The 26,575-nt window shown below is 37.7% G+C and overlaps 1 protein-coding gene across 2 annotated transcripts; it reads right to left on the bottom strand.

The window, feature by feature from the left end:
- Positions 1-1,991: 1,991 nt before the first annotated feature.
- Positions 1,992-26,575, bottom strand: IRF6 (interferon regulatory factor 6). Of its 2 annotated transcripts, none has more exons than XM_034414320.3 (8): positions 26,174-26,575; positions 15,683-15,859; positions 14,445-14,649; positions 13,431-13,553; positions 10,182-10,340; positions 7,915-8,307; positions 7,205-7,323; positions 1,992-5,332 (listed from the first exon to the last, which is right to left on the bottom strand). In XM_034414320.3, exons 2-8 carry the CDS (start codon positions 15,854-15,856, stop codon positions 5,111-5,113), a joined length of 1,395 nt encoding a protein of 464 aa, XP_034270211.2. In that variant the 5' UTR covers positions 15,857-15,859; positions 26,174-26,575; the 3' UTR covers positions 1,992-5,110. The 2 variants fall into 2 exon arrangements, with proteins under 2 accessions (XP_034270211.2, XP_034270210.2); XM_034414319.3 differs by having other exon boundaries at positions 26,125-26,219.

The raw sequence follows: 26,575 nt of genomic DNA, 5'->3' as shown, positions 1-26,575 counted from the left end.
GGAGGAGCGGATTTCGTCCCCCCCCCCCCACTAAAGCTAACATCTGTATCGCCAGGGACAAGTGTTGCACCAAGAGCTCATTTTGCCCTGACTTGTGCAAGTACCCTGGAATAGCAGCCTCGGGCTCTACAGCAAACTGATTTATCAGAACTAGACGCACGCGGTGCTATCGGGCTTCTAACCCTGCCCGCACAGACTGCATTTGTGCCTCAGTTTCATGCCATTCTAATAAGTCATCGTTTTGCGTCTTTGGGGCTCGCTTCCCACCCTCTAGGACTGATGCATGAGAAGTCTTGAAATGGTGGTTTATCGCTTTGCTCATTAAAAAGGGTTCATCTTATAACTATAGCTTTGTCGCTTGTATCTTACCATTTATATCGTTTACTTAGTATCCTAGTATGATTTATGTTGATTGCTTATTTAGTATCCACGCCTATCACTAAGTGATGTATCTAATGTTTTATGATGAATGTATTTTTAACCTGACAATAGAATAGAATAGAATTCTTTATTGGCCAAGTGTGATTGGACACACAAAGAATTTGTCTTGGTGCATATGCTCTCAGTGTACATAAAAGAAAAGATGCATTCGTCAAGAATCATAAGGTACAACACTTAATGATAGTCATAGGGTAGAAATAAGCAATCAAATCACATTAGGAAACAGTCAATATAAATCATAAGGATACCAGCAACAAGGTTATAGTCATACAATCATAAGTGGGAGGAGATGGGTAATAGGAACGATGAGAAGGTTAATAGTAGTGCAGACTTAGTGAATAGTTGGACAGTGTTGAGGAAATTATTTGTTTAGCAGTGATGGCATTTGGGAAAAAAACTGTTCTTGTGTCTAGTTGTTCTGATGTGCAGTGCTCTCTAGTGTCGTTTTGAGCGTAGGAGTTGAAACAGTTTATGTCCAGGACAGGGTGAATAAAAATCAAAAAAATCAGATACATAAATAATTTAGTTTATTCAGCATGAAATGGAGCTTAGTTATGTAGCATGAGGCTGTATATTCTGCAACACTGGGACTATCGGTGAGTCAACAGTGGGTCAAAGGAGTAGCAGAGATGACAGTTGCTCTTTAAAAATTATGATTTAAATCGAGTTGATTTAAATCAAGCCTTTTTACTAGTGATTTAAATCATGATTTAAATTGTGATTTAAATCAACTCGATTTAAATCAAATCCACCCTGGTCCAGGATGCGAGGGGTCTGTAAATATTTTCACAGCCCTCTTTTTGACTTGTGCAGTATACAGGTCCTCAATGGAAGGCAGGTTGATAGTAATTGTTTTTTTCTGCAGCTCTAATTATCCTTTGAATTCTGTATCTGTCTTGTTGGGTTGCAGAACCAAACCAGGCAGTTATAGATAATGATCTATCACTATTGTTGTATGTACACTGAGAGTTTATGCATCGGAACAAATTCCTTGTGTGTCTAATCACATTTGGCCAAAAAAGAATTCTAATTCTAATATGAGGAGAGAATATCAGAGTTGGAAGGGACCTTGGAAGTCTCCTAGTCCAACCCGCTGCTCAAGCAGAAGACCCTATGCCATTTCAGACAAATGGTTGTCTGAATCGTGTTGTAACTTTGAAGAGAACTAATGAATTTGAGCATTTCTGAACATTTGACTTCACAACTATTATAGCTACCAGATCTGGGCTGGCAAAATCTAGACACTCGCTAGCTATACAGCATTTAAACTATTTTAACTTTTGTTCATCATCTAATGGTTATGTTTCTTGGCACCTTGTAGCCCTAATATCTACACTATTTAGTAAACAGAGGACAAAGAGTGGTAAGCTCATGATGGTAGTTCACTTGATCTGTATTTGGTTTTTACTGGAAGCCATTCACAAACTGGCTTCATGAAAAAGTCGGAAGTAGATACCAAAAAAAAGTGCACATTTTCATGTATGCTATCATAATGCTCTTGTGTAAAGTAGGCCATTTTGCAAGGCTATTTAGTAAGACAATAGACAATATTCCAACTATTCCATTTATTGTAGAAAAAAGCAGCTATGAAAACATTTTAATATACAAATGATTTTCAAAACAAGAAGTTCCAAATCAAACACTTAGTAGAAAGCAGAATGACAATTATATTTGGAATGCAAAATAGGTTTGATTCAGCTATATATAACTGCTACTTAGCAAAAATGTAGGTGTATCTGATGCTAAGATAATACAATATGATGTGCTATATGAAAATATATTTTCTATCATAGTCTGTCTACAATTAAACTACAATTACAATTTTAAAATTGCCATATTTTATTATAATTAAACATTGCAATTAAAAAGGTAAAAATACAAATAAAAAAGTGCATAAAGAAAGAAAAATAAAAATATAGTAAAGAAATATATATATAAAGAAATGACCTTCCCTTTAATCACAAGCTTAAACAATTTTAGTAACATATCACCCTTTCTTAAAAAACAACATGTGAACTCTTTTCTCTGTATTTCATCTCTTATTTATAAACAGATTTTTAAAATCTTGCCATGCAGTCCTGGTCTGCATAAAGGTTACCAGATATAACAACATATCTAGTTTAACCTACTTTATATTCCTGTCTTTTACTTTTTAACAACCTTAATCTTTCATCCTTTCAAATAATGTCCTAGAACTTGATCTCTTTTCTCTTTATTGTCCCTTCTCACAAAATTTTTCAAAGCTTTAACAGATCTCTTTTGTAAATAAAGTATAGGATAATAATCCAGGCCACTTTTTGGCTTATTTGTGTATCCCTTTTAATTCTGAGTATGAGTCTGTCACCTGCACCTCTATAACTGTTTGGTTCTGCAACCCAACAAGACAGACACAGACTTCAGAGGATAATTAGAACTGCAGAAAAAACAATTACTACCAACCTGCATTCCATTGAGGACCTGTATACTGCACGAGTCAAAAAGAGGGCTGTGAAAATATTTACAGACCCCTCACATCCTGGACATAAACTGTTTCAAATCCTACCTTCAAAACTACACTATAGGGCTCTGCACACCAGAATAACTAGACACAAGAACAGTTTTTTCCCGAACACCATCACTCTGCTAAACAAATAATTCCCTCAATACTGTCCAACTATTCACTAAGTCTGCATTACTATTAATCTTCTCATCGTTCCTATCACCCATCTCCTCCCACTTAGACTGTATGACTGTAACCTTGTTGCTGGTATCCTTACAATTTATATTGACTGTTTCCTAATATGATTTGATTGCTTATTTGTTCCCTATGACAATCATTAAGTGTTGTACCTTATGATTCTTAATGAATGTATCTTTTTTTTTATGTACACTGAGAGCATATGCACCAAGACAAATTCTTTGTGTGTCCAGTCACACTTGGCCAATAAAGAATTATAATCTAATCTAATTATTAAAACATCATCTGGTTTCATATGTCCAGTATAGGATACTTTTCCATGTCTTTGTTGTAGCCTACCATTTTTAAATCTTTTAGATCAGTCTCAGTCTTGTCCAATAAAACTTGTTCCTCTACCATAACATCTTTTAAAAAGTTTAACTATAATGCCAGATGCTCTTAAAATTTATTTCTGCATCTGTTGTTCAAAAGTATCCTTCCATATGCCTAATGTTAAAGTATTTTGCTCTATTCTGTGTTAGTAAGCCAAATGTAACTTGCCATTTAATTCTAATATTTAATTCTTTCTGATTTCCTCCTAATGTCCAACATTCAACGTTTCATCCCAATATTTTAGGTATTTATTTTTCGATGGGAAGAATTCTGATAATTCCAAAATTTGATTTCAAATCCATCTTTCATTTGTATCTTTCCAAAATTAGCATTCTAATTACTCTTTTGCTATTCAAAAAAAAAAAAAGTCCTTAAACTTGTTTTTAAAACTATTTTGCTAAGAATTGAAGCAAAGTAACTTGGTGTTAAAAGGTTCCTAATAACTCTAAAACAGTTAACAATTTGCTAAAGTGATATTTGAAAAAGAAGAAAGCACACCTAGTGTTCTTTTAAAGGTGCCAACTATGATATGAACAAAGATAGCTTTCCCTCAGCTCTAAACCTGCAAAACACACTGTCTTGCAGTCTGTTCATAAGGAACAGCTGTCAGGAGAAGTTACAAGCCAATTTCAAGAAAAATTATAAAGTGCCAGTTTATTTTTTGGCTCTTCATTCTGCCATGGTCTGCAATTCACTATTTCTTCTCCGGAAGTCCTAAAATTGCCATATTTACAATAGACTGAATTAGCTTTTGTCACAATATTCATTTTGTGTATTCACATTTTGGCAACATTCATTAAAAAAAAAAAAACTTTCCACACATGCTGTCTTGTATCTTCTACCAATGTGACAATTTAATTCAGTTAGAAACACCTGACTGCATTTGAACAATTTTTTCACACTGTAGAAGTAAATTACATGTTGGGCTACAGCATTCAGTACAGAAAAACATGAAAAGGGCTTCTATTTTATCAAACTTAATATCTATTATTAAGTCTTTGTTATCTTTTTCAATTGGTTTTAAATTTTAAACTTTAAACTTTAACTTTAAACTTTAATTTTAAAACATCCTAAGGTTTCTAGCTTAAAATTTGTGCATTTTCTCATTTGTAGAGAAATAATAAAACAACAATCAATCAACAGAATAAAACAGCCTACTGTTAATTATCAGGTCACTATTTTGAAACAAATTTAGTTCGTAGTGGTTACATATTTCACATGTAGCAGCAGCAACAGGAGTATTTGTTTTTTAAAGTCATCGTGAATTAATGCATTTAAACTGTTATAAAAATACTCTAAGAATAAAGCAGGAGTGAAGTTAATAAGTAAAAAGACAAAAAAGCACCACAGCATTACATGCAAGCAAGGAAAAGTTTAAAGCTTTATATTTATATAGTTATATTTATAAAAGTGAAAACAACTAGAGAAATATGTGTGTCTTACATGTATTTAACTAGGATCAACTTTTGCTAAATTGTTTAAGACAATTACATTGTATATCAATGTTCCTCATTAAAATGTCACACACTGAAGAGATATTTAAAAGTGTTCTTATTTCAATTAATTTCAATCTAGAAATGAAGAATCCAGACAATTGCTTGGTTATCCAACACTGAGACATCACTGTGCTGTGAGGGGTGGGGCCATCTGCATATTTGGTGGCTGCACTGGCCAACCTTCTTGGTGATTCTGCAGCAGACGGTAGAGTTGTTTCAGCTGGGCAACAATGTTATCCTTGATATCCGGGATAGAGATCTGTAGACGCACACTGCCACTGTCAAAGGAGCGAGTGAAGTCACCAGAGAACATTTCATAGATCATCCGTGCTACAATTGGAATTATCTGTTTGAAAAGAAAGTTCGTGTTAATCTTTTATTATTCATCTAATCATCTAATAAAAGATGATCAAATCCTAAAAGTTCATCTGGGAACCTAGAATAAACCAAATGCTCAAGCTGGTGAAGACTATTGAGAAATGTACTCTTGATTGATCACATTTACACTCCCGCATAATCTCTAAGGATTCACAGTGCTTCCTAAAGTTAGAAGTATACATTTAGAGTTTATATGACTTGCATCTTTGAGATCAAAATCATGAAAACACTTCAGGACAGAGGTAGAAAAACAATGCAGCAACTATCAGCATTCTATCCAGCACTGAAATGGAAAAAGAAAGGTAGTGTTCCATCCCAAAGGTGCTTTTCAAAAGGCAACTAGAACTTTGATTTTTTTTTTCCTTGAAAAGGTTTTGCTTCTTATCCAAGAAGCTTCTTCAGTTCGGAACTGGATGAGAAGTGAAAGATTTTCAAGGAACAAACTAAGGAAGTCCGGTTGCCTTTTGAAAAGCATCTTTGGAACAACCATGACCTGGATGATTGAAAATCTCCATAGACATGTAGTATTCCATTATTAGCTACTATAGATTATGTCACCAGTAAACAGTCCTGCAATGAAGAGCCATGGCAGGAACAAATGCGCCAACAACTATGTGCCAACTGCTATACCATGAGCTATTTTAAAACAACTGTTTCCAAGGATATTAGGGTGCATGATTGATTTCCATTAATGCAAATCCAAGTCTGCGATTTCTACAGTCCACACTATACTTCATGTTTAAGCTAAACCTGCTCAGATCCAGCACTAACATAGCAAGACAAAGGTGCTTTGCATAGCAGCAAGAGAACAGCAATAGAGTAGTATCAGATAGATACTAAAAAGGAATAAAACGTTTTGTCTTTCATGGGATTAAAATTGTATAATAATTTCTATGGGATTATTTGAGCTGTAGATCTGCATCCTTATGGCCAGATTCACAACTGAGTAAATCACAATCATTAGATTCATACAGTTTTCTAGGTATGTTCTGTAATATAGAAAACAGTATTTTGGTTTGTATAGCATAGACAAGTAATATGGCTGGTCAGCACATTATGGTTAGCCCAATGAATCAAGACTCTTTCCTTGACCATCATTTATACACAGGTAAAACAATTATTATTTTGGTAATTAGTTAATAGAGGTATTCACTGACTATATAGGTTATAGTCACTTTAAATTACTTTTGGCATACAATACTTGTAGTCTTTCATTTGAATTGTTAGGAAATTTCTTACAAGATGAATTCTGATCAAAGTGAGTAGGAATTGGTGTAAAAAGATAAAAAGTTCTGACTATTTACTCTGACTCTAATGACAGTGATAGATCAACAGAAATAAAATTAGAAACTTGATTCTTCAGATATACTGCTACCACTACTAAATGGGAAAGATCTCCCTCCCAAAATCAGTCATTCCATTTCAGTCTCATTTTATTGGGTCTCATTCAGTCCATTACATATTCAGAACATCGGTAGCCTCATTATATTAGATAAAAAGGAAACGGTTTATATTAGATGAAAAGGATTGTGAACTTTCATTCTCAGATTTACTTGTATTAAACAAAGCTTGAAAAGGGGTGTCATTACATTAAGAGTCTTTCCTTTGGCTCATCTTGCTCAATACAAGAAAACCTGAAAACAAGAAATGAAACCTGTGAACTGTTGAACTAGGAGCTCTGGCTCTTTATACTCCTTTATCTGGCTCTTTTATACCCCCCTATATCCCAAAAGAACCCATGAAACAGATTTTACACATTCTAGGTGAAGACTTATTCTATGATAGATGCAACTGCAGGAGTAGTAGCATACAGTATTTTTGCAATAAATTGTCTTCTTACCTGAACAACAATCAGCTTTCGTTCTTTTGATTTTCCATCTGGCCATTCTTCTCCAAAACAAAAGTAGATCTCATATGGTGGCTGTTTACTAATCTGTCCTTTCTGATGGGCAATTAGCTCTAAATTTAGAGGAAGAATGTGAAAAGGAGAGACAGTATGTAATAAATTACATTATTATGATAAAAGAACAGATTAGTTATATCTGGTAAAATATACAGTATGTGTATTTGGAAATGACATATGTGAAGAAATTACTGGAAGCAATTTATCCTACCCTCACCTTTCCATTGTATCAATTGATCCCCATAATGGCATTTGCTTTCATTTAGATTTTAAAATCAGATCAGTGCAAAAATGAACTACAATAGAACAGGTAGCTGCTCATACCATTTCACTCATAACTTTCAACAACATGAAGATGTATAGAATGAATGACACCAGAGACCCATTTGGGCCAAAAAGAAAGAAACCTTTGCTTTAATTGAGTATATTAAATTGAATCCATATCCCTTCACATTTTCTGGCATATAGAAAACAAAGCTATGCACTGTAAACCCAGCAGGGACTAACTACAAAAACAGCTGTATCCACTCTAATGCTAACAGAGATACAGCCCTAGCTGTATTAATCCATACAAGATTACAAGGTTAAAATAAACAATACTGCTAGTTATTCACGGATAATGATACAAAGGCATTAGAGCTACTCACCACTTAGAAATGTTTCCAAACAAAAGAGCTTAACTCTCTTCTGTCTTTCAATTAAATTTGGTGTGGTAGAGGAAGGTGCACATGGCCCAGACCAATATACTTTGCACTGGCAAAGCCTGATAGCATAGATAGCATGACCACTGACTTCTAGTATTAGCCCTCTGTCCATTACATCAAGCAGTCGACTGGTGAACAGCTTTTGTTTTTCATTTGGGATGGATTCGGGCCCTGGAAACTTGACTTGCTCCAAATTAATCGGCCCAAAGAGTTCTTCTTGATCTGGCATAGGACCTAATTCTCCATAGAAAAGTCTGCAGCCTTGGGGGTTGCTCACAGTCATTGTCTGCCCAAACTCCTTGCCACGATATTCAAACTTGATTTCAAGATCTGTCACTTAAGAAAAATATATTATTAATGTATCAGAAGTATAGTAGGAACCATAATTGCATTGTACCATATCTAACTAAATAAAATCAACACAAAATAGGACAGACTATGGGTATTAGGAAACAAAAGATATAATTTGCCATAATTTAAAAAAAAAACCCAAAACCCTAACAAATCAAGGACTCATGGATTGTAAAATAAAGCAAAGTTACTGTTAAAAGACCTGCCATTATATGAATCCAGTGCTTACCCATAGCAACAATCTAACCACTTGTTATGCACAATGGCTACCCAATTAATGACAAGTTACCCTAACATCATTAACCAACAGTTCAACAGTTTTCAACTATAAGTAGTCCTTGCTTAACAACCATTTGTTCAGCGCCTGTTTGAAAATACGATGGAACTGAACTAGGGACTTATGATCTATGCCTGAAATTGCAAACACTGTAGCACCTTTCCAATGAGATGATAAAAATGTGGGTGTTTGGTGATGCAGGCCTTGAGACCATGGGGGTGCTGCAATTCTGTCCCACCTATGTCCTCCTCTCTTGCATCTGAAATATAGGCCCAGGACCTTTGACAATCTCAGCCAGCTGCCACTGCCCCAAGCCTTGATGTCAGTCTCAACACCACCAACTGCCAAGCAAAAATGCCACCATGAACCATTCTCCAAGGCAAGCAAACCTTAGGGAATTGTATGATTGCCCCCATTTCCCAGCATTCCCCAAAATCTTCCATCTTCAGATGTTTTTCTCCTCCGGTGAGAGGCCAAGGCTCCCAGTCACAAGAGGCCTTTCCCAGAACTGCCTTGAAGCCAATTCTAGAAGGCCTATGGAAGCCATCTGAACTGTGGACCATGTGGGCCTCTCAGTAGCAAAAAAAAAAAAAAACGCCTGAAAGTAAGCGATGCACAGTAAGGAAAACTGTGCCATTCTCCAAGGTGTGTGAACTTTGGGGAATGGCACAATTGCCGCTGCAGCCCAGTGCTGCTGAAGAAATGCCACATGTTGCTTACCTTCAGCAGTTTTTCTTTTGCTGTTGAGAGGCCCATACAGTCTATCCAATGTTTCAAAAGGCTTCTGAAGCCCCACTAGCTCTAAGGAGGGTTCAGGAAAGAAGGCCCGGTGCAATTGAGAGCCGCCTTGGATAAGCTGCACAAGCCTCTCAACAGCAGGACACACATTTCTGAAAGCAAGCAGTCTGCAGCACATTGCTAGGAACATTGGGCAATAGTGGCAATTATGCCGCTTCCCAGGACTTTTGTGCCCTGGAGAACAGTGTGAGTGGCATTTTTGAGTGACAGCAACAGCACTATGGCTGACATTTAAACCTGGGGCAGTAGCAGATGGCTGAGACTCTAAAGGATCCAAGCCTCTATTCCAGGTTTAGGCCTCCCTGCTTCTACTGAGAAATGCCACACCGCAGGGCCGTGCTACACTGTAGCATCCTTCCAGCTTGTTCATGCCCTACACTGGACCTCACAGGACTTTCCCCATCTGAGGCCTCCTCAAGCTCAGCTTAATGATTGCAACTGCAAGTGCTGAGATGATGGTCATGGACCAAAGTGGTCACATAGGCATCTCACTTAATAACTGCAAGAAAGTATGACCAAATTCCAGTTTCAATTGTGGTCATAGGACAAGGACCCCATGCAGGTTTCTTTTACCAGCTGATGCCAATAAATGTATTTTAAATCAGAATTGTTTCCTGCCCAGACCAATTTGAATAACAGCTGCAGAAGAATGTTTGTATTTGTTCAACAAGTATTCCAGAAATGCAGTTTATTTAATAGAGGTGAGACTCAAGACTTTCCAAACAAAAGAGTGCATGATTTGTCATCTATTTATTCTAGTGGCTCCTGAACTAAAAAGACTTACTAGGAAGAGAGCTAATCCAAAGTTCAGGAGAGCTGTACATATCATGCTGTAGAGCTGGCAAGGCAGGAGGCATTGGCATCTCCATATCTTCAGGTTCATTCTTTGGCCACACAGCTTCAGGGCTACAGGTCTCTGCACTGGCAGGAGCCATTGGGGAATCTAAGTAAAATAAATGAAATGTAATTATGTAATCCCCACTGCTTTCTAACATTTATAAAAAGATTCAATCATTTTCATATCAGACAAGCAGGTATCATTAGACTTCCTTATGCAAGTCAATACAATTAACCTTGTACCATTGGAATTTTACCTCTCCTTTCATCTATCCCGATAATCTAAATTGAAAGCTTGAATTCTTTTCTTCTAGTAAGTCTTTTATTAGTGCAATCTAACACTTCTGGTCTATAATTCCCAGGATTGTCAGCCAAGTGAAAGATGGTAGTCCTAAAGCCAAACATAACTATATATTTCTAATCAGCATAGCTATGGAGCTGCTTTGTGGGTGCCTCAACCCTTTCCTCATTGCAATTTAACATCAACCTGAAGCTACTGGATAAGGTCATGGAGTCACAAATATGCCGATAATACCAAGTTCTGCATCTCTTCTCTGAACCAACCAAGTGATGGCCTCATGTGTTCCCAGCACCTGGAAGTTGTGAGGATTTGAATGGCAGAGGACAGGCTTCAACTCAGCTTTGGCCAGATGGAGTCACTGTAGGTTTTAAGGCCTCCTGGTTCTGGGGTTTTTCCAGCTTTAATTCAGCATGGAAGTAGCATGGGAGTAGACTTCCTCAGCCAGAGCTGGTATGCAGAGTTGATTTGATTTGATTTTTGATTTTATTACATTTCTATACCGCCCTTCTCCCGAAGGACTCAGGGCGGTGTACAGCCATATTAAAACAAACTCATCACAAAAATTAAAAACTGTTAAGATAAATTAAAGTAATTTGGCTGTTATTAAAACTCTTAGCTAAAACCCCTTTTAAACCAATTAAAACCCATTAAAATTAATTTATTCGGTCAGGCCGGCTAGATTGAACAATAGAGTCTTCAGAGCACGACGGAAGGCGCGGTGGTCGGGGATCCTTCTTATATCCGGGGGCAGCTCATTCCATAGGGCAGGAGTCCCCACAGAGAAGGTTCTCCCCCTGGGGGTCGCCAGCCAACATTGCTTGGCCAACGGCACCCTGAGGAGGCCCTCTCTGTGAGAGCATATCGGACAGTGGGAGGCATTCGGTGGTAGAAGGCGGTCCTGTAGGTATCCCGGTCCTAAGCCATGGAGCGCTTTGAAGATGGTGACAAGCACCTCGAAACGCACCCAGAAGACCACTTGGAGCCAGTGCAGCTCGCGCAAGAGAGGTGTTACCCGGGAGCGACGAGTCGCTCCCATAACCACTCACGCGGCCACATTCTGGACCAGTTGGAGCCTCCAAGTGCTCCTCAAGGTGAGCCCCATGTAGAGAGATATGGGGAGTTGGTATGCAGTCTACCACAAGTTTTGCTCCTGCTCAAAGAGCTGTGGCAACTGTGGCCAAAAAGGTTTTGCACAGGTTTGTCTTATGCACCAATTGTACCCATTCCTGAACTGGGAGGCCTTAGTCATGGTGACTCATTCCTAGAGCCTGGATTAGATTTCTCTGTCACTGCATGTCAGGGAATGTATGTGTCTGTAGTTCAGAGATGGTTGCGTAGCTGCTACATTTATACATCTGCAAATGTTAACATTCTGGCTAGGGGTGCTCAAACAGCAAAGTACAGAACAGGAAGTCGTATCAACCAATCAGCATGTAGGACGTGCACTTCCACACAATAGTGTGGGGAAGTTGGGATTTGGGAGGTGTGCGCATCAGCCTCTCTGTAGCTATCTGCAACCTACACTTACCCATCAACCCTAAATCAAGCTTCAGTCACCTCCTGTTTGGATTACTGTGTCACACTCTACATGGAGCTACCCTTGAAGAGCATTTGAAAGCTACAGCTGGTCGAAAATGCAGCCCTGCAGGCAGGTTTTCTGCAGGGCTGCAGGGTATAGTGTTTCTCATTATACCCATGTAACACCATTGCCCCATGGCTGCACTGGCTCCCAGTAGGCTTCCAGGTGCAATTTAAGGTGCCGGTGGTCATCATCTATAAAACCACCTACAGCATAGGGCAGGGTTGCTACTGGACCGAAAGAGAAGATCAAAAGAGAAAAGAAAGCTTTAGATACAAAGCATATAAAAAAAAAATGTGTCACTTGTAGATTAAGAAAATGTTTTTTTAAAAAATAACTACATGGCACCATCAAAATGTAATTTCAACAAGCTCTAAGTCTAGAAAATTAATGCAGAGATATTTGTTGAACCAATGATGCATTAAAACCTGAAAAACCTGAACTTAGCTCCAGGGAATTCCAAGACTTTTAAAGCTGTTATATACTGCCTTTGCCAGGAAGGTGTGTCTGTCCCTGTTATGCACTGGGAATTTACCTTCCTCTAATAGAGTACGGTACACAATGTGTATGTGGGAGGGACAGAATGCCTCCATGGAAACATCCTGCTGTGGTCTAGTCTTCTTATCCTGTTTCAAATAGCAGAGGTGGACGCCATATGGCATGCATTAACTTATCTAGGGTTATAAAATATCTGGACAACTAGCAAATAACAGCAAAAGGTTTGATATTTCTGTATCTGTTGCCATCTAGCGGTTGCTCAGATTCCTGCAGAGCAAATACCATTGCTGTAACTTATTCCACCCTTTCATTAATTCCAAAGCTTTGGTGTCACAATCCTCACGAACCCAATTAAATAAATTCCCAGCAGCAAGGGAGTGTTTTAAAGCCTGACCTGCCTTACATCAGACAGACACGAAGCAAATAAAAGCAGGATTATGCCACACACATTTTGGAAGATATCAAGTCAATAATTAAGATTCTGAATTCCACTTAATATCAGATTAAGTGTCTGCAGAAATGTAAAAAGTATGTCAATAAGTACATACACTTACCTGCATTTTTTAATTAAATATCTAACAGATACATAAAAAGCAGGATGAAAGTATTTACCAAGGAGATCAGCATATACCATTTGTGCTAAATATAAGTTATATCTCTGTAGCATGTTGCATGCTAATTTAGTTGCATCTAGAGATAAATCTTTGAGAAAGGACTTGTCAAAATGTTTAGTTCAACATTAACGAAAAGAAAACAGTATTTTAAAACATAGATTTAAATTCAGTTTCATTAACCATATGTCAGAATAATCTACTAACCATTGATATTAAGAAATGGAAAACTGTCCTGTATTGCTACGTGCTGAGACTCATTTAATTCATCTTCATCTTCATCATCTACATCATTATCCTTTTCATCCCATGGAACTGAACCGGTGGAACCTGGAAAAAATGTAGGAATTGAAATATTGCAAAGTAATTAACAATCTAATTTTTAACAAAACCGAGAAAAAAATTGAATTCTTCTTTAGATCTATGAGAATGTTGCAGAGTAAATCATTTTTTGGAATTCTTATGCTAAATATTCTTTGGTTTCCAAACATAGGAGTGCTGTGAAATCCAAAATTCATTTTTGGTTCTTAGATCAGGTCTGTTGGCATAAAACAGTTCTCCTAGAGTTTGAGAGTTTCAGGAGAATACTATAATATCTCTCACTGAACTATGTAGCTAGAGTGTTAGAAAGTAAATGGCAGACAAGAAAATTTGCTTTCTCAAATATTTATTGGCCCTTCAGATTCAACAATTAACCCAAGATACTGTATTTCTTCCATGTGCGGGCAAAGCCCTATTTAGCAAACACAAAATGTGTAACCAAAGTTTCTAACAAATGCCATCCAGCATTTGAAAGTAGCACTCTTTTTAGAATAGGGGCATTTGTAATGATCCCCTTATTTCAGTTCAAAAATGAAGTGAAAGGAAACCCATGGTCAACCATCAGAGTTGCATTAAAAAAACTAGACCTCCCAAAACCCAAATTTCGTGTTCTTACTCTGGATTTTTGCCAGGATGTACCTGAACTTCTACGTTTTTGATTGATTTTGGCTTTAAAAAGGAAGCTGAGCTATTTAGATTGTACCAAATAGGTAGTAAATCCCTACATATGCAGAATGGATCTTAAGTACAGTCAATTAAATAATACAATGGATAAATTGATTATGCTTGTTCAATATAGTTGCTGTATTCACTTAAACCTTAGTAACCCAGAAAACTAAGACAATTAGTTTAGGATTAGCTATAACCTTCTTTAAACAGAAGAGTTTCTCTGTTTCTCACCAGGATTAATGATTGGCGTCAGGGATGGTGGGATGTCACATACTTCATAAATTTTAATTGGATTCATTGGCACTTCTTTGGTACCATCGTATATGAGCTTGAATTCACGGCTTTTGTTGAGAGCACACCGGAGTTGGGCTTTCCACTTTGCGGGGTCAGGATCATCAACCCCTTCTTGATACTTTCCTGTTTCCACAGCCCACGCCTGGGAGCAAAGTACATTATGTCAGTTAAGGGTTGTCATTATGCCAGCTTCTGTTGAATTGTGCTGCCAAACAAACTCTCGTCTATAAGATACACCTAGGCAATAAATACTTTCTGCAACAGGTAATTGTTTCCTTTCACCTTTCTAAGAGACACAGATGTCTTTAAACCATTAGGTATTTTCTTTCTCAAGCTTTTTCTAACAAGACACCTGACTATGTTAAAACAAATCAACTCAATGTTACAATTTCTTTTTTTTAAAATGCGGAATTGCATTCCAGGTTTATCTAGATAAAATTAATTCACTATCTTCAGGAATAAAAGAAAATAGCATGCATTGCTGAAATTTACTTCATGAGAACAAGTGTACAATTTTTTAAAAAATCCAGATGAATACAATCCTCAGCAAAATGCTGAGAGGAAAATCCAACAGAGTTGAATGAGGCTAACTCCAAAGAAAGTTAGATGCCTAAGATAAGGAACTTTAGCAACAAGTGACAAGAACAGAGGTGAAGAGTTGAAAAGTAGATAATTAAAACATTGAATCTGAAACTCCTCAGAAGGAAAGCCACAATACTCCAGGAAAATTAGTTCTGCTATAGCACAAAGTACACAGGGTAGGCAGGGATAAGACTGAAGGGGATTTTTATCTACTAAGGACCTGAAACCCTATCTGAATATATTATGTTTTGTATATCACTTTGCCCTTCATTTGTCCCTGTGTGTTAATGCCTGTGTACTGCATGCATGCTTCTCCACCTAGGATTTCAGGTTCAGAATGTGGTTCTGCTGATGAAAACAATGCAGGATATATCTCCATCAGGTTGTATCTCTGAACATGCCAACCATTTTATTGCTTAAAAAACAGCAAATTTAAGATTATATGTATTGTTGCTATACTATTGTTGCTATTATTAATTTCATCCTCCATCCATTGAAGGGGGGGGAGGAGAGGAGAGGGAGGGAGGGAGAGAGAGAGAGAGCAATCTCATTCTATCATGTAGCATACTAGCAGAACTGTGTTTTTCGGTTACCTTAAAAATTGTATTTTCTTCTTCATGTTGAGGACTATGTCGAGTTGCATGCTTCCAAGGAATTTGAAATCGCTTTGCATCCCTATTAAGCCACAGAAGACCTGGATACATTCCACTGTCTACTTGAGCTACTAGCCAGGGTTTCAGTCGAACTCTACGTGGATGCGATGCCATTATCTAGAAAGATAAAATACACACAGCAAACAATGTATGAAGAGTTTGTAGGAATTCTCATTTTCTAAAGAATAAAGCAATAGAAACCAATTGTGATTGTAATCACATTGCTCTGATTTTCTTGTAACCAACTGTTCTATCAACTCATCTGATTTCTTTGTAGATCAAAAAACAAGCCAACTGAACTTTTTCAATATACTGAGATTACCTACTGTCACATAGGCAAAACAATTGTTCAAACTGAATTAAGTTATGCACAGTATATCTTTACAATGAAATATAGTGGCATGTATAGAAAATGGAGGGGGGGACATTTCCCACACTCTGGAATATCGTTTTCCAGAATTTAGATTTGCTCCCACTATTTTGATCTTTAAGAAGAGCCTGAAGACTTTGCTGTGTCATTGTTTCTGGGGATCCAGCAGTAGTGATAAACCTTGGCAATGGTTACATTAAATGGAATGCAGTTGGCAAAGATAGTATTAAAAGGTTATATTAAATGGAATCTCCAAAACTAAAGGAATTGTAAAAAAAAAAAAAAAAGTAAAGTTTTTAAAAGGTACCAAAAACAACAAAAAAGAACTCTTTGGGTATTTTGGAAATTAAAGGAAAATTAAAGAGACTGTAGTTCCATTGTGAGGAAAAAATAATGGACTTTGGGGGGAAATGGTGGACAGAAGAGCCAACAAACAGACCAGTTTTTTGTAATTCCTCTCCAGACCAGTAGATGATTTGAGATCACCCACAAATGCCCCAGATAGTTGTTCCCTGTGAGGACATTACACAACAACAATCTCCTGCAAGTTTAGAATTCTGGGAAATGAGGGAATAACCATCTTGCGCAAATTGTGGGTGATGCCTTTAAAAGGACACCGAGTTAATTACTTCCTTTTCTAATCACTTTGGAAAATTGCTTGTAAACTGCTTTTCAGTTATTACAAACTTTAGAATTGGCAAGTTTGATAACACTGGATGTCTTTCCTTTAAATGTTTGTGAAAAAAAAATTAATTACAAGTGTGGGGTTTGGGGAATAAGCAGTAAAAGAATAAAAAAGAAACTTTTTTTGAAAGTTACAGACAAGTATTAAAATTATAAGGTGGCAAATCGTCCTCCTTTAGGGAGGACAGTCCTTCTTTTGTAAGTTCTGTCCTCTCTCAAAAAGTGTACTCCTACATGTCCTCCTTTTTGATATTTGAAGACTAATCTGTAAATCTCCGTATTCGATCGATGCCAATCCAATCTGTTGCGTGTAATGTGACGTACAGGCTCAGTACAGTGCGGTGAGACGTGATTATGAGACACATGCGCTCCGTACAGGATAATTGTTTTGAGAGAGTGCGCCGCACACAAGAGTGCGCCATGCGCAAGTGACTTTATTTACTTCTTATTGAAACACAACATGGCACACATGCATGTGTCCTCTTTCTCATTGTAAAAAGGCTGGTCACCTTAAAAATTAGATTTTAAAAATTGAACATTGGAGAACAAACTAGAACAAACTAACAATTACAGTTAAAGGGGAAGAACACTTGAATTCAATTTAAAAATATAGAATGAAGCTAAATACTTCAACATTCAACATATTGAACGATTCTTTTAACAATGGATTCAGAAGTTAATTTTAAGGGTATCTGCCTCTATAGATACACTATGTTTAAAATATGCTTTGGAAGAGGAACTAGTTTTACCTGACAGGATTGAGATTGATTTGAAAAAGGATTTAAAAATGACAAGTTATAACAATGACATGGAAAAAGATACTACACTGGATGTACCAATGAAATCAGATGATGTTTTAATAATTAAAAGAGATATACAAATAACAAACCAAGAGTGACCTGGATAACTCTTCTATATTGGATTTACAGAAGGGATTTGTTAAAGCTTTGAAGAACTTTGTGACAAGGGACAAAGATAAAATGAAAAGAAACCAAGTTCTAGATTTCAAACCTAGGTTTGAAGGGACTATAGACCAAGATTGTCAAAAGTAAAAGGAAGAAATATAATGTTGGTTTATTTGATCATGATTAAAATAGAGACATTATCTCGGGAACAAGACTCAGGAAACCATAGACTTGTCAGCTTGACATACTAGGCAAAGCCTCTGACAGAAGTATGTGTGACTGTGAACATTTAGGCGAAAAAAGGAACCAACATAGATTTGTTGCAAGCAAATTGTGCCAAACTAACTTATCTCCTTCTTTGAAAGAATAACTAGTAGATCAAAGTGAATAAAAAAAATTAACTAGATGAAAGAAAATATCATGAGACATACTTGAACCTCAGCGAAACATTAAACAAAGTACTTCATAACATTCTCTTTCATAAAAAGGTAAAATATAGACTACATAATATAATTAGATAAACACATAGTTGATTGACTGTACTCATTAATGGCTTGACTTCAGCCATTAATGGCTAGAGAGGAGCTTGTGTTCTATGACTTTGTGGTCTAGGTTATATATGGTACAACATATCAAATATTACATGAGGGCATACAGGAAAAATTTAAAACTGTGAGGCTTGTCTAATAATTTAGATGAAAAAGGATTTTTAAAAAGATCCAACTAGACAAATGTGAGCAATAAGTTGATCCAAATAAGATGGAATTTAATAGAGAAAAATACAATTTTCTGCATTTGGATAGGAAAATATAAGAGATGAATGGAAGCTATGGAAGGTTTGTACTACATGTGAAATAGATCTGTGTTCAATCAAGGTCAAACATTAGCAGTATGATGCAGTATCTAAAAAGTCAAACAATATCTCGTAATACATTAACAGAGGCATAGAGTCCATATCGTGGATGTAATTCAATTCTACCTGTCCTGGTCAGACACTATCTAGAGTATTTGATCCAGGTCTGGCCACCACAGTGCAGAAAGGACAATAATAATGTTTGGTAAATCAAATTCAAAAGAGGGCTATCAAGATGGTGAAGGATCTGGAAACAAGGCTGTATGAGAATAATGCGTATAAGATCCGAGTATGTTTAGTCTTTAAAAAAATATGGCTAAAAGATACGATAGCACTTTCAAATAGCTGATCATCCAGAGGCAGCATTGGATTTGAGACAGCAGGATCAGAACCAACATATTACAATTACAAAAGGTTCAGGCTAGGAATGAGGAAGATTTCCTGATGGAACAAGCCATGAGCTGGTGGAACAGGCAGGCACATATCGGCAGTGGTGGGATTTAGCCAGTTCGTACCACTTCGGGAGAACCAGTTGTTAACTTGCTGAGTAGTTTGGCAAACTGGTTGGAAGAAATCATTAGGGCAGAGAACCGGTTGTTAAATTATTTGAATCCCATCACTGCATATCGGGCTGTGTACTCCTTCAAACAGAAGCTAATAGTCATAGGTGTTCTAGTACTGTTCTCAACCTCTGCAATTTTAAAATGTGTAGACTTCAACTTCTAGAGTATCAGCATCTTAAACTTGCTAAGGTGAAACACTATTGTAATGTATTGAGTAGGGAGTTGGATTAGGTGACCTTTATGAGCATTTCCAATACAATGATTCTAAGATCAAATTTAAACATTGGGTTACATATTAAAGTCTCCCACTCCTCTTCTTCAAATATATCAGTGTACCAAGTTTTTCATCCATTCTGTGCAATTTAGGGCAATTCACTTTAACAACAGAATAGAAATAAAATAGAAATAGAATAGAATAAAATATAAATGTGTTGTTGTACATCCTCATTGCAAGGTATCAGAACAGTTGGCTAGGGTCACTAAGAGTTATAATTTAAGGCACACCTACAGGGTCAAGTAGCCTGTACAATACTACGTAGAATAAGATGGAAAAAAATAAATGCTATAGAACAGGACTCCCCAACCTCCAGTCTGTAGACTGGACCAGTCCACGGCATGCCAGAAACTGGGCTGGGCAAACAAGCAAGGCCCCATCTTCAGGATGCAGGCAACACACGAAACCAGACCCCCTCCGGCCCCCGGAAAAACCTCTTCCCATGGAATTGGTCCCTGGTGCCCAAAAGATTGGGGCTGCTGAAGTAGACAGCGTAGCCAAAGGCTTTCTCTATATCATGTTTTCTGGTACACACATTTTAACTGCTTTTTTGTGAGATCTCAAATTCTTGTTAAGTTCCCAAATCCTATGCAGACAACAAATGCAAATCCTCAAACACTGCAGATAATTGGACTGCAGAAAACAACTACAGAAGAAAACAACTACAGAATAAACTACATCCACTGACAAGCACACACTGTATTCCCTTTTCCTTCTTGAAGAACATAACCAGACATATTAAAGATACCACACTTGTCTTTGCTGAAATAGATTTTATACTGTTTTCATGGATCATTTCATCAGTCAGTCAGGGCTAGCAATTATGGTAGCTATATCACATTTAAATCACATTCAAATTCAGAATATCAACTGTTAAGCAAAGAGTACTAATGTATTCCATATCCACTTGTAGGTTTTCCAAGGCATTTCTATGGCTGTCATGAAAATGAAATATTATATTGAAATAGGTTGCTGTATTTTATTCTTACATATTATTTGATAACTTCTTTACAGTGGCATATGCCCCACACGATGAAAGCAATAGGGTACAAGGCATGTTACAGTGCTAAACAATGCAAAGGGTAACCAAACAGAGTATAAATATAAAATACAGAGGGCCAAAAGAAAAATACCTCCAATCAGAATGGTGGTGGCTCATATAATACATAAAATCTGTATACAGTATGCAAAACAGGTTTATATATTTATGCACATAATTTCTTTCTGTAAAACTATTCATTCCCAATCCCAATTTAATCCAAATCTGTGGGTATCACGCTGCAAATGGTTTCCAAAACTTTTGAGCAGGAGTCATCTTTTCATAACTATTTTTTAAGTCTAATATAACAAAAAATCAAAGATTCACCAACCTCCTGTAAGAATCCAAATTAAGGTATTGCTACAAACACTATCCAATTTTGGTTTAACTACTTCTAGTGAAAGATACTCCACTATCTAAGAAATTGGTTCTAATTGTTACAGTTTTTTCTTAATATTCTTTTGGAATTTGCCTATTCTAGTTTGTCTGAATCTTTTTTGTAAAGCGTCCAGAACTGAATAACCAAGTTGACCAATATAGGATGGAACAGTCCAGCCAATACTGAGGGAAAGGCATATTTATTTCTCTACAACAATGCATAACATTAGTAGTCTCAAAAAATTAGGATAATTATCCCGCCATGTGTTATCACTGATCGTATCTATAGCAAACATGGAGGGTGTATGATGTTGGTGTATGACTCAGATGTTGGTGACCTCTTCCTTTTTAGTTTCTACTATCAATGGCCTAGACCTTAAAACAGGTTTTAAGCAACATGCAGTATATGCCTTTTATCAGAACTATACATATAGATATAATGACCAACATAGCAAATAAATTTGCTTCAGCAACTATATTTTCTAATCTTTTCCCTTAGTGGACAACAGTTCTTACTATGGGCCACTACAGCCATGCGTACTTAGGATTTTGGATCCAACATATACCTGAGGTTTGTCAAGTTGAAGAATGCTACTCTACAGTTGTTCAATAAGCCAATAATAATATAGCAATACTTCCGTCCACTTAATCAAAGAAAAAGGATCATTCAACTAATCTAATGTATGGATTAAATGCAGGGCCGTCTTAACAGCATTATGGGCCCCCGGGCAAAGCATTTTACTGGGGCTCCTATGACAACAACTCCAGGGGTGCGTTCTACTTACCTTTACTACTGGTTCACAATGGGGCTGCACGCACACATGCGCAGAAGCATTTTTATGACGTCAGGGTCAGTGGGCGGAGCTTCCCGCTGGTTTTACTGCAGGTTCTATAGAACCAGTGCGAACCGGGGGCAACCCACCACTGAACTACTCACAGGAATAAAAATGTAAATGGCTGATAAAATTAAACATATATCTGCATGTTAGTATTAATAAAAAATGCAGTAAAATGTAATAAATATGTTGCTGTATTTATATGATATAAGGTGCATTGAAGGGTTAACATACACAGATTAGTATGGGCCCCTATGCTTGTGGGTTCCACGGGCAAGTGCCCATCAGGCCCATGTGTTAAGACAGCCTTGTCTCTTTCCCCTTTTTCCTTTGAAATCAAGAATGTGAAAACCAGCCAAAATTGCTTAAAGAGAGATGGGCCTGAGTTTTCTCCTATTTATAGCTACATGGAAACATTTGACATTTCTGGATTACATTAGCCGTTCTTTTTGGGGAGGAAGAAGAATCTTGTTTTCCTCCTATGAATTTCTCTTTTAATCAAAATATATTTGCACACATTTTGAATTTATTTGACATTTCTTGGGAATTTGAGAACATTTTTGGTTAAGAATCACAGAAACCAAATAGTCAGCAATGGGATACAGCTATCTAGAAAATGAAAGGGATTTGCACTTTTAATCTTTGCTTATAAAAGCTAAAACCCTGCAGAATAATACATGTGTATCAGACCATAATTTAGACATAGAATTCTGCACACAATGGTGATGTTGTACATGCCTGCTTGCTTCATTGACCTTCTTTAAAAGTTTTTAGTTTCCAGAGCCTTAAATAAAGTCTCCCCTGAATTGTATTCAACACCTAATGGACCAGGACACATCGATGTATGTTTCTTGGCAACAGTAAAGATGTGGTTTGCATTCTTCTGGGAAGTTTTTCTTTAAATCTTTCCAATCTAACCTAGAATTTCCTGGTGATCTTTGCTGAATACAAATCATGTCTGACCCTGCGTAGGTTTTTAAAGATTAGGAAAAGTCAATAAGTGCTGCCATCCACAATTTGCAGTATTTAAGATGTATAAAAGATGCCATGACATATTATGAAATTATAAGCATATCAATTATGTGGTCCTGTTTCCAGGTCCTCCTCAAATAAGCATAAGGCAGTACAATGATGTAGTGCAACAATATTTATCACTCCAGAGTATAACAAGATATACTCTACCCCATGTCAAAAAGTATTTAAAAAAAAGCTAGTTTACTAGGGTTATTTCTCATTTTTTTTCTTTCTGAGGCAGTTCGTGTTTAAAAGAAGTCGGGCATTTGAAAGAGTCGTCTTCTCACATATTGTTCTTGTGATTCAGCCATCTTATATTGCTGTTTTTACACTGAGTTACATCGCAATAGAGTACTTAATTGTAATAATTACGGATTATTCAACAACTGCAGTTTAAAAATCAGATTTTAGAATTATCTGTGTTTAGTCTAGGCCAGTGGTGAAATCTTCCCTAGTTTGCCATCGGTTTTCTGCCTGCGTACATGTGGTACATGCCAAATGTGCGCTGTGTGCATGTGTGCACATGCGCAATGCATGCAAAAAGCACACTGTGTGCGCATCCACAGTATGTGCCAAATGCATGCCACATGTGCATACGCAGTAAGCGCCAAATGTGCTTACTGCGGAAAAAGGAAGCTTGGGAAGGTAACTAGAAGACAATAACTCAGGGGTGTCAAACTTGATTTCATTGAGGGCCGCATCAGGGTTGTGTTTGACCTTGGGGGATCAGGAGGGCATGGCGGGTGGGCATGGCCAGGATGGGCATAGCCAGCTCAGCATCACTCGTGTCGGGGGCACCTGTGGTGGCCCGGGCGAGGCTGGGGGGATCCTCCTACAGCCCTCTGCCAGTGAAAACAAAGCTCCATTTTCACTGGCAGAGGCACTACAGGCTGGTCCTTTGCTATTTCCAGGGGGGCCCTGCAGGCCAGGTCTAAGCACCCCATGGGCGGATCCAGCCCGCAGGCCTTGAGTTTGACACCCCTGCAATAACTGGAAGGAACAAATTAGGAGGAGCAAGAAAATATGAGTGAAGAAAATAAAATCTATGCATTTCCAACTGTTCATGGCTTCTGACTTTATTTATTAAAGCAAAATTGGAAAGTTTAGATTCAATCAATAAACATAACATGGCCATACACAGAGTGATTATTCTAAGTTCTGTATACAGATTTCAGCACATGAAACATTAGAAACCAGATTAAAAAAATTAAATCCCTGAAATACCCATCTTTGAAAATATAGACAAGATTAGAGAAACCTAAAGCAATACTGATAAGCAGAATTGAAATAAATACTGAATGCAACTTTCAAGTCTATACATCTATAATCCCCTTCATTAATATTGGACTATATTTCACTTTTTGTAAAACCTGTAATACAAATTTTTACATTAAAAGAGGATTTCTACTATTACATTGAAATGCAATATCTAATTGTACATTTATCTTCACTAATCCAAAGCTCTGTCCTTTAAATTAAAAAAAAAAAAGGAAAACTTCCTCAAGAGGATAAAGGAAGTACAACAGACAATATGCAAAACAAGCCAGCGTCAACTTTTCAGCCTAGTACAGACACAACCAAATTAGGAAAACTTAGATAGAATTCCCACCTCTTCCATCACAACTGCTCTGATATCATTTCTATGACTGATCTCCAGAAAAACTACAGCATAGACCTTACTAACAGAACTTGTTTTCCCTTTACAGTACTGGCTTTACAGAAGTACTGAAAGTTATCCAGGTAGACTTTCAAACAGCCATAGACATACAGTACAATGATATTGGCCAAATTATAATGTCATACACTAAGATTTCCGATTCTTGATGCTCAGGCTCAAAATCTTATTCTAGTACTACTTTTACACTGCATTATGAAAACACTGACATTTACAAATAGTGGAGCAACAAGGTATCAATAGGTTTACTATTGCTCTTCTTCTTGATCAAGGCCCAATGCTTGAAGCAGCAGATATAAAATTCGGCAAGGATACAACTGTGACATCTATGAGAGAGGACAATCATAACCTTGTTCACAAGGACAGCATAAACAACAAACCCACAAGCCTTTGTTGATGTATGTTATCTATAAACTCATCAGCAATAGTAATCCACACCTCTATGCATTACTTACATACAAACATACATGGTGTATAATACTATATTTTTTTAAAGTTCTACATAAATGTTGATTTCAGATTTTAATTTCAGATATCCAAACTAGTAAAACACTTCCAAGCGCAGTGATGCTGTTCTAGAAAGATGCTCAAAATATAAAAGATTACAGCTTTTGTATTGCTTTGTAGGAAATGTTTCAAAGATCTGATCTCATTTTTAAAACTGGTTTGTGTACTTATGGCATTGTCATCATCATGCATTTACTCAACCTTCATTTCATACTAAGGTTTGCTTAAATATAATTGTACATCAACTTGGTTGAGATTGGGATTCTTCTACACCTCAATTTTAACGAATATCATGGATCAGCCTTCCCAAGTAGACGGCCTACAATGTGTCACAGTACCACATGTATTCCTTCTCAGGAAGGTATTAGGCTGAATAAATCGACCCTAAATACTTCATTTCACTATGATCAAATAACTAAGATGTTTCATTCACTGCTAAATTACCAAATGTGGATTAAGGAAGGTTTTGATGTTCTCCAGTTCAATCTATGAGGGATGCTGGAGAAGGGGTAGTTGTGCAAATCCAATCAGTGTAGCAAATACCCCAGGTAAACAGTGCCCAGCTGTAAATCTGGGTAACATCTGACTGCGGGTAAGGAAACAGCTTCTGGTGCAATGCAATTATCCTGAATTTGAAGACTAAGGAAGGTCTTCTCTACAGCCTTGCCCTCTCAACCGAATTTGAACTTCTAAGGAAACGGCTTAAGATCAATGCCGGGCCACAGCTGTACCTGCTCTCCGCTACTTTGAAAGATTGGAGGCTGTTTATATGCAGAAGTAAATAATCGACAAGTGTCAGAACAAGCCCGCAGTGAACTCCGGGCACGAACTCGTTGAAATTGCCCTCGAGCAGAGAGGCCTCTTTTAGGAAAAAGGCTCTTCTCGGGTTTTCCCACGAACCCAAAAGGCAGAGGGGCAACTTAGGAAGCCTTTTGTAGCAGGATCCTAAGGGAGACGCGACGCCAGCCTCCTTCAGAAAAGGGGGGGACGAGGACAGAGAGGAACTACTCAAGCGCAAAATGAAAGAGAGAGAAAACGAGCGAGGCACTTAGCTGGGAACTGAAAAGTTGGGAAAAGCAACCGTCCGGCGAGGGGGAGAAGAAGCGTAAGGCGAGCACACGTGGGCGAGAAAGGGGCGCGAGTGAAAAACACGCGGGGAGAAAAGGCGCCTACAAGCCCGAAGCTCCAGCAGTTCAGGAGCGGAAGTGTTACTTGGATTGCAAAGAGCCACTCGGGCTTCGAGGGCTTCCCCGACGGGGTTCCACCCGCTCCCGCAAAACTTACCGCTCTTCGACTAGAGTCCCACCCTAGCTGTGTAATGCAGCTCGCTCACCTGGCCCAGGTACTGCGGCTACCGGATCCGCCCCTTCAGGTCGCGTAGGGAAGAGAAGGAGGGCCGAGCTTCCAAGGGGTGTGGAAAAGGGAGTAAATGGCAAAGTGCGGGGGAGAATTAAATGAAACGGAAGCGCTCGGTTCGGTAGCAGAGTGGCTTGACTGTTAGGAATAACATTCATATAATAAAGGGTTCCTTTGGGCGCCCTTAGGCTTTTTGTCTTGTCTCTCCATTAGCTCAAGAAATCATCGCTCCCTTCCTTTGCCTTCTCTCTTGCGGATTTATTACTGAGTAGATTTGAACCAAATTCCGTCCTATGAAGAGGACACCCTGAATTAGAAGATATCTCACAAGCCCCAAATTGGGAAGGCTTCTCAGATTGTTTGAAACTACTGTTCCTTT

Source organism: Pantherophis guttatus, chromosome 3 (assembly GCF_059756535.1).
Source record: "Pantherophis guttatus breed Tessera chromosome 3, ASM5975653v1, whole genome shotgun sequence".
Classification (NCBI taxonomy): domain Eukaryota; kingdom Metazoa; phylum Chordata; class Lepidosauria; order Squamata; family Colubridae; genus Pantherophis; species Pantherophis guttatus.
The sequence above is the reverse complement of the archived record's forward strand: the minus strand, read 5'-3'. Positions and strand labels throughout refer to the sequence as shown.

Coding starts and splice junctions, on each gene's coding strand:
- IRF6 (XM_034414320.3), bottom strand. CDS start 15,856: ATGGCATCGCATCCACGTAGAGTTCGACTGAAACCCTGGCTAGTAGCT. Junction 14,650..15,682: donor AAGAAAATACAATTTTTAAG/GTAACCGAAAAA, acceptor CTTTGCTCCCAG/GCGTGGGCTGTGGAAACAGG. Junction 8,308..10,181: donor TTGGATTAGCTCTCTTCCTA/GTAAGTCTTTTT, acceptor ATTTTTCTTAAG/TGACAGATCTTGAAATCAAG.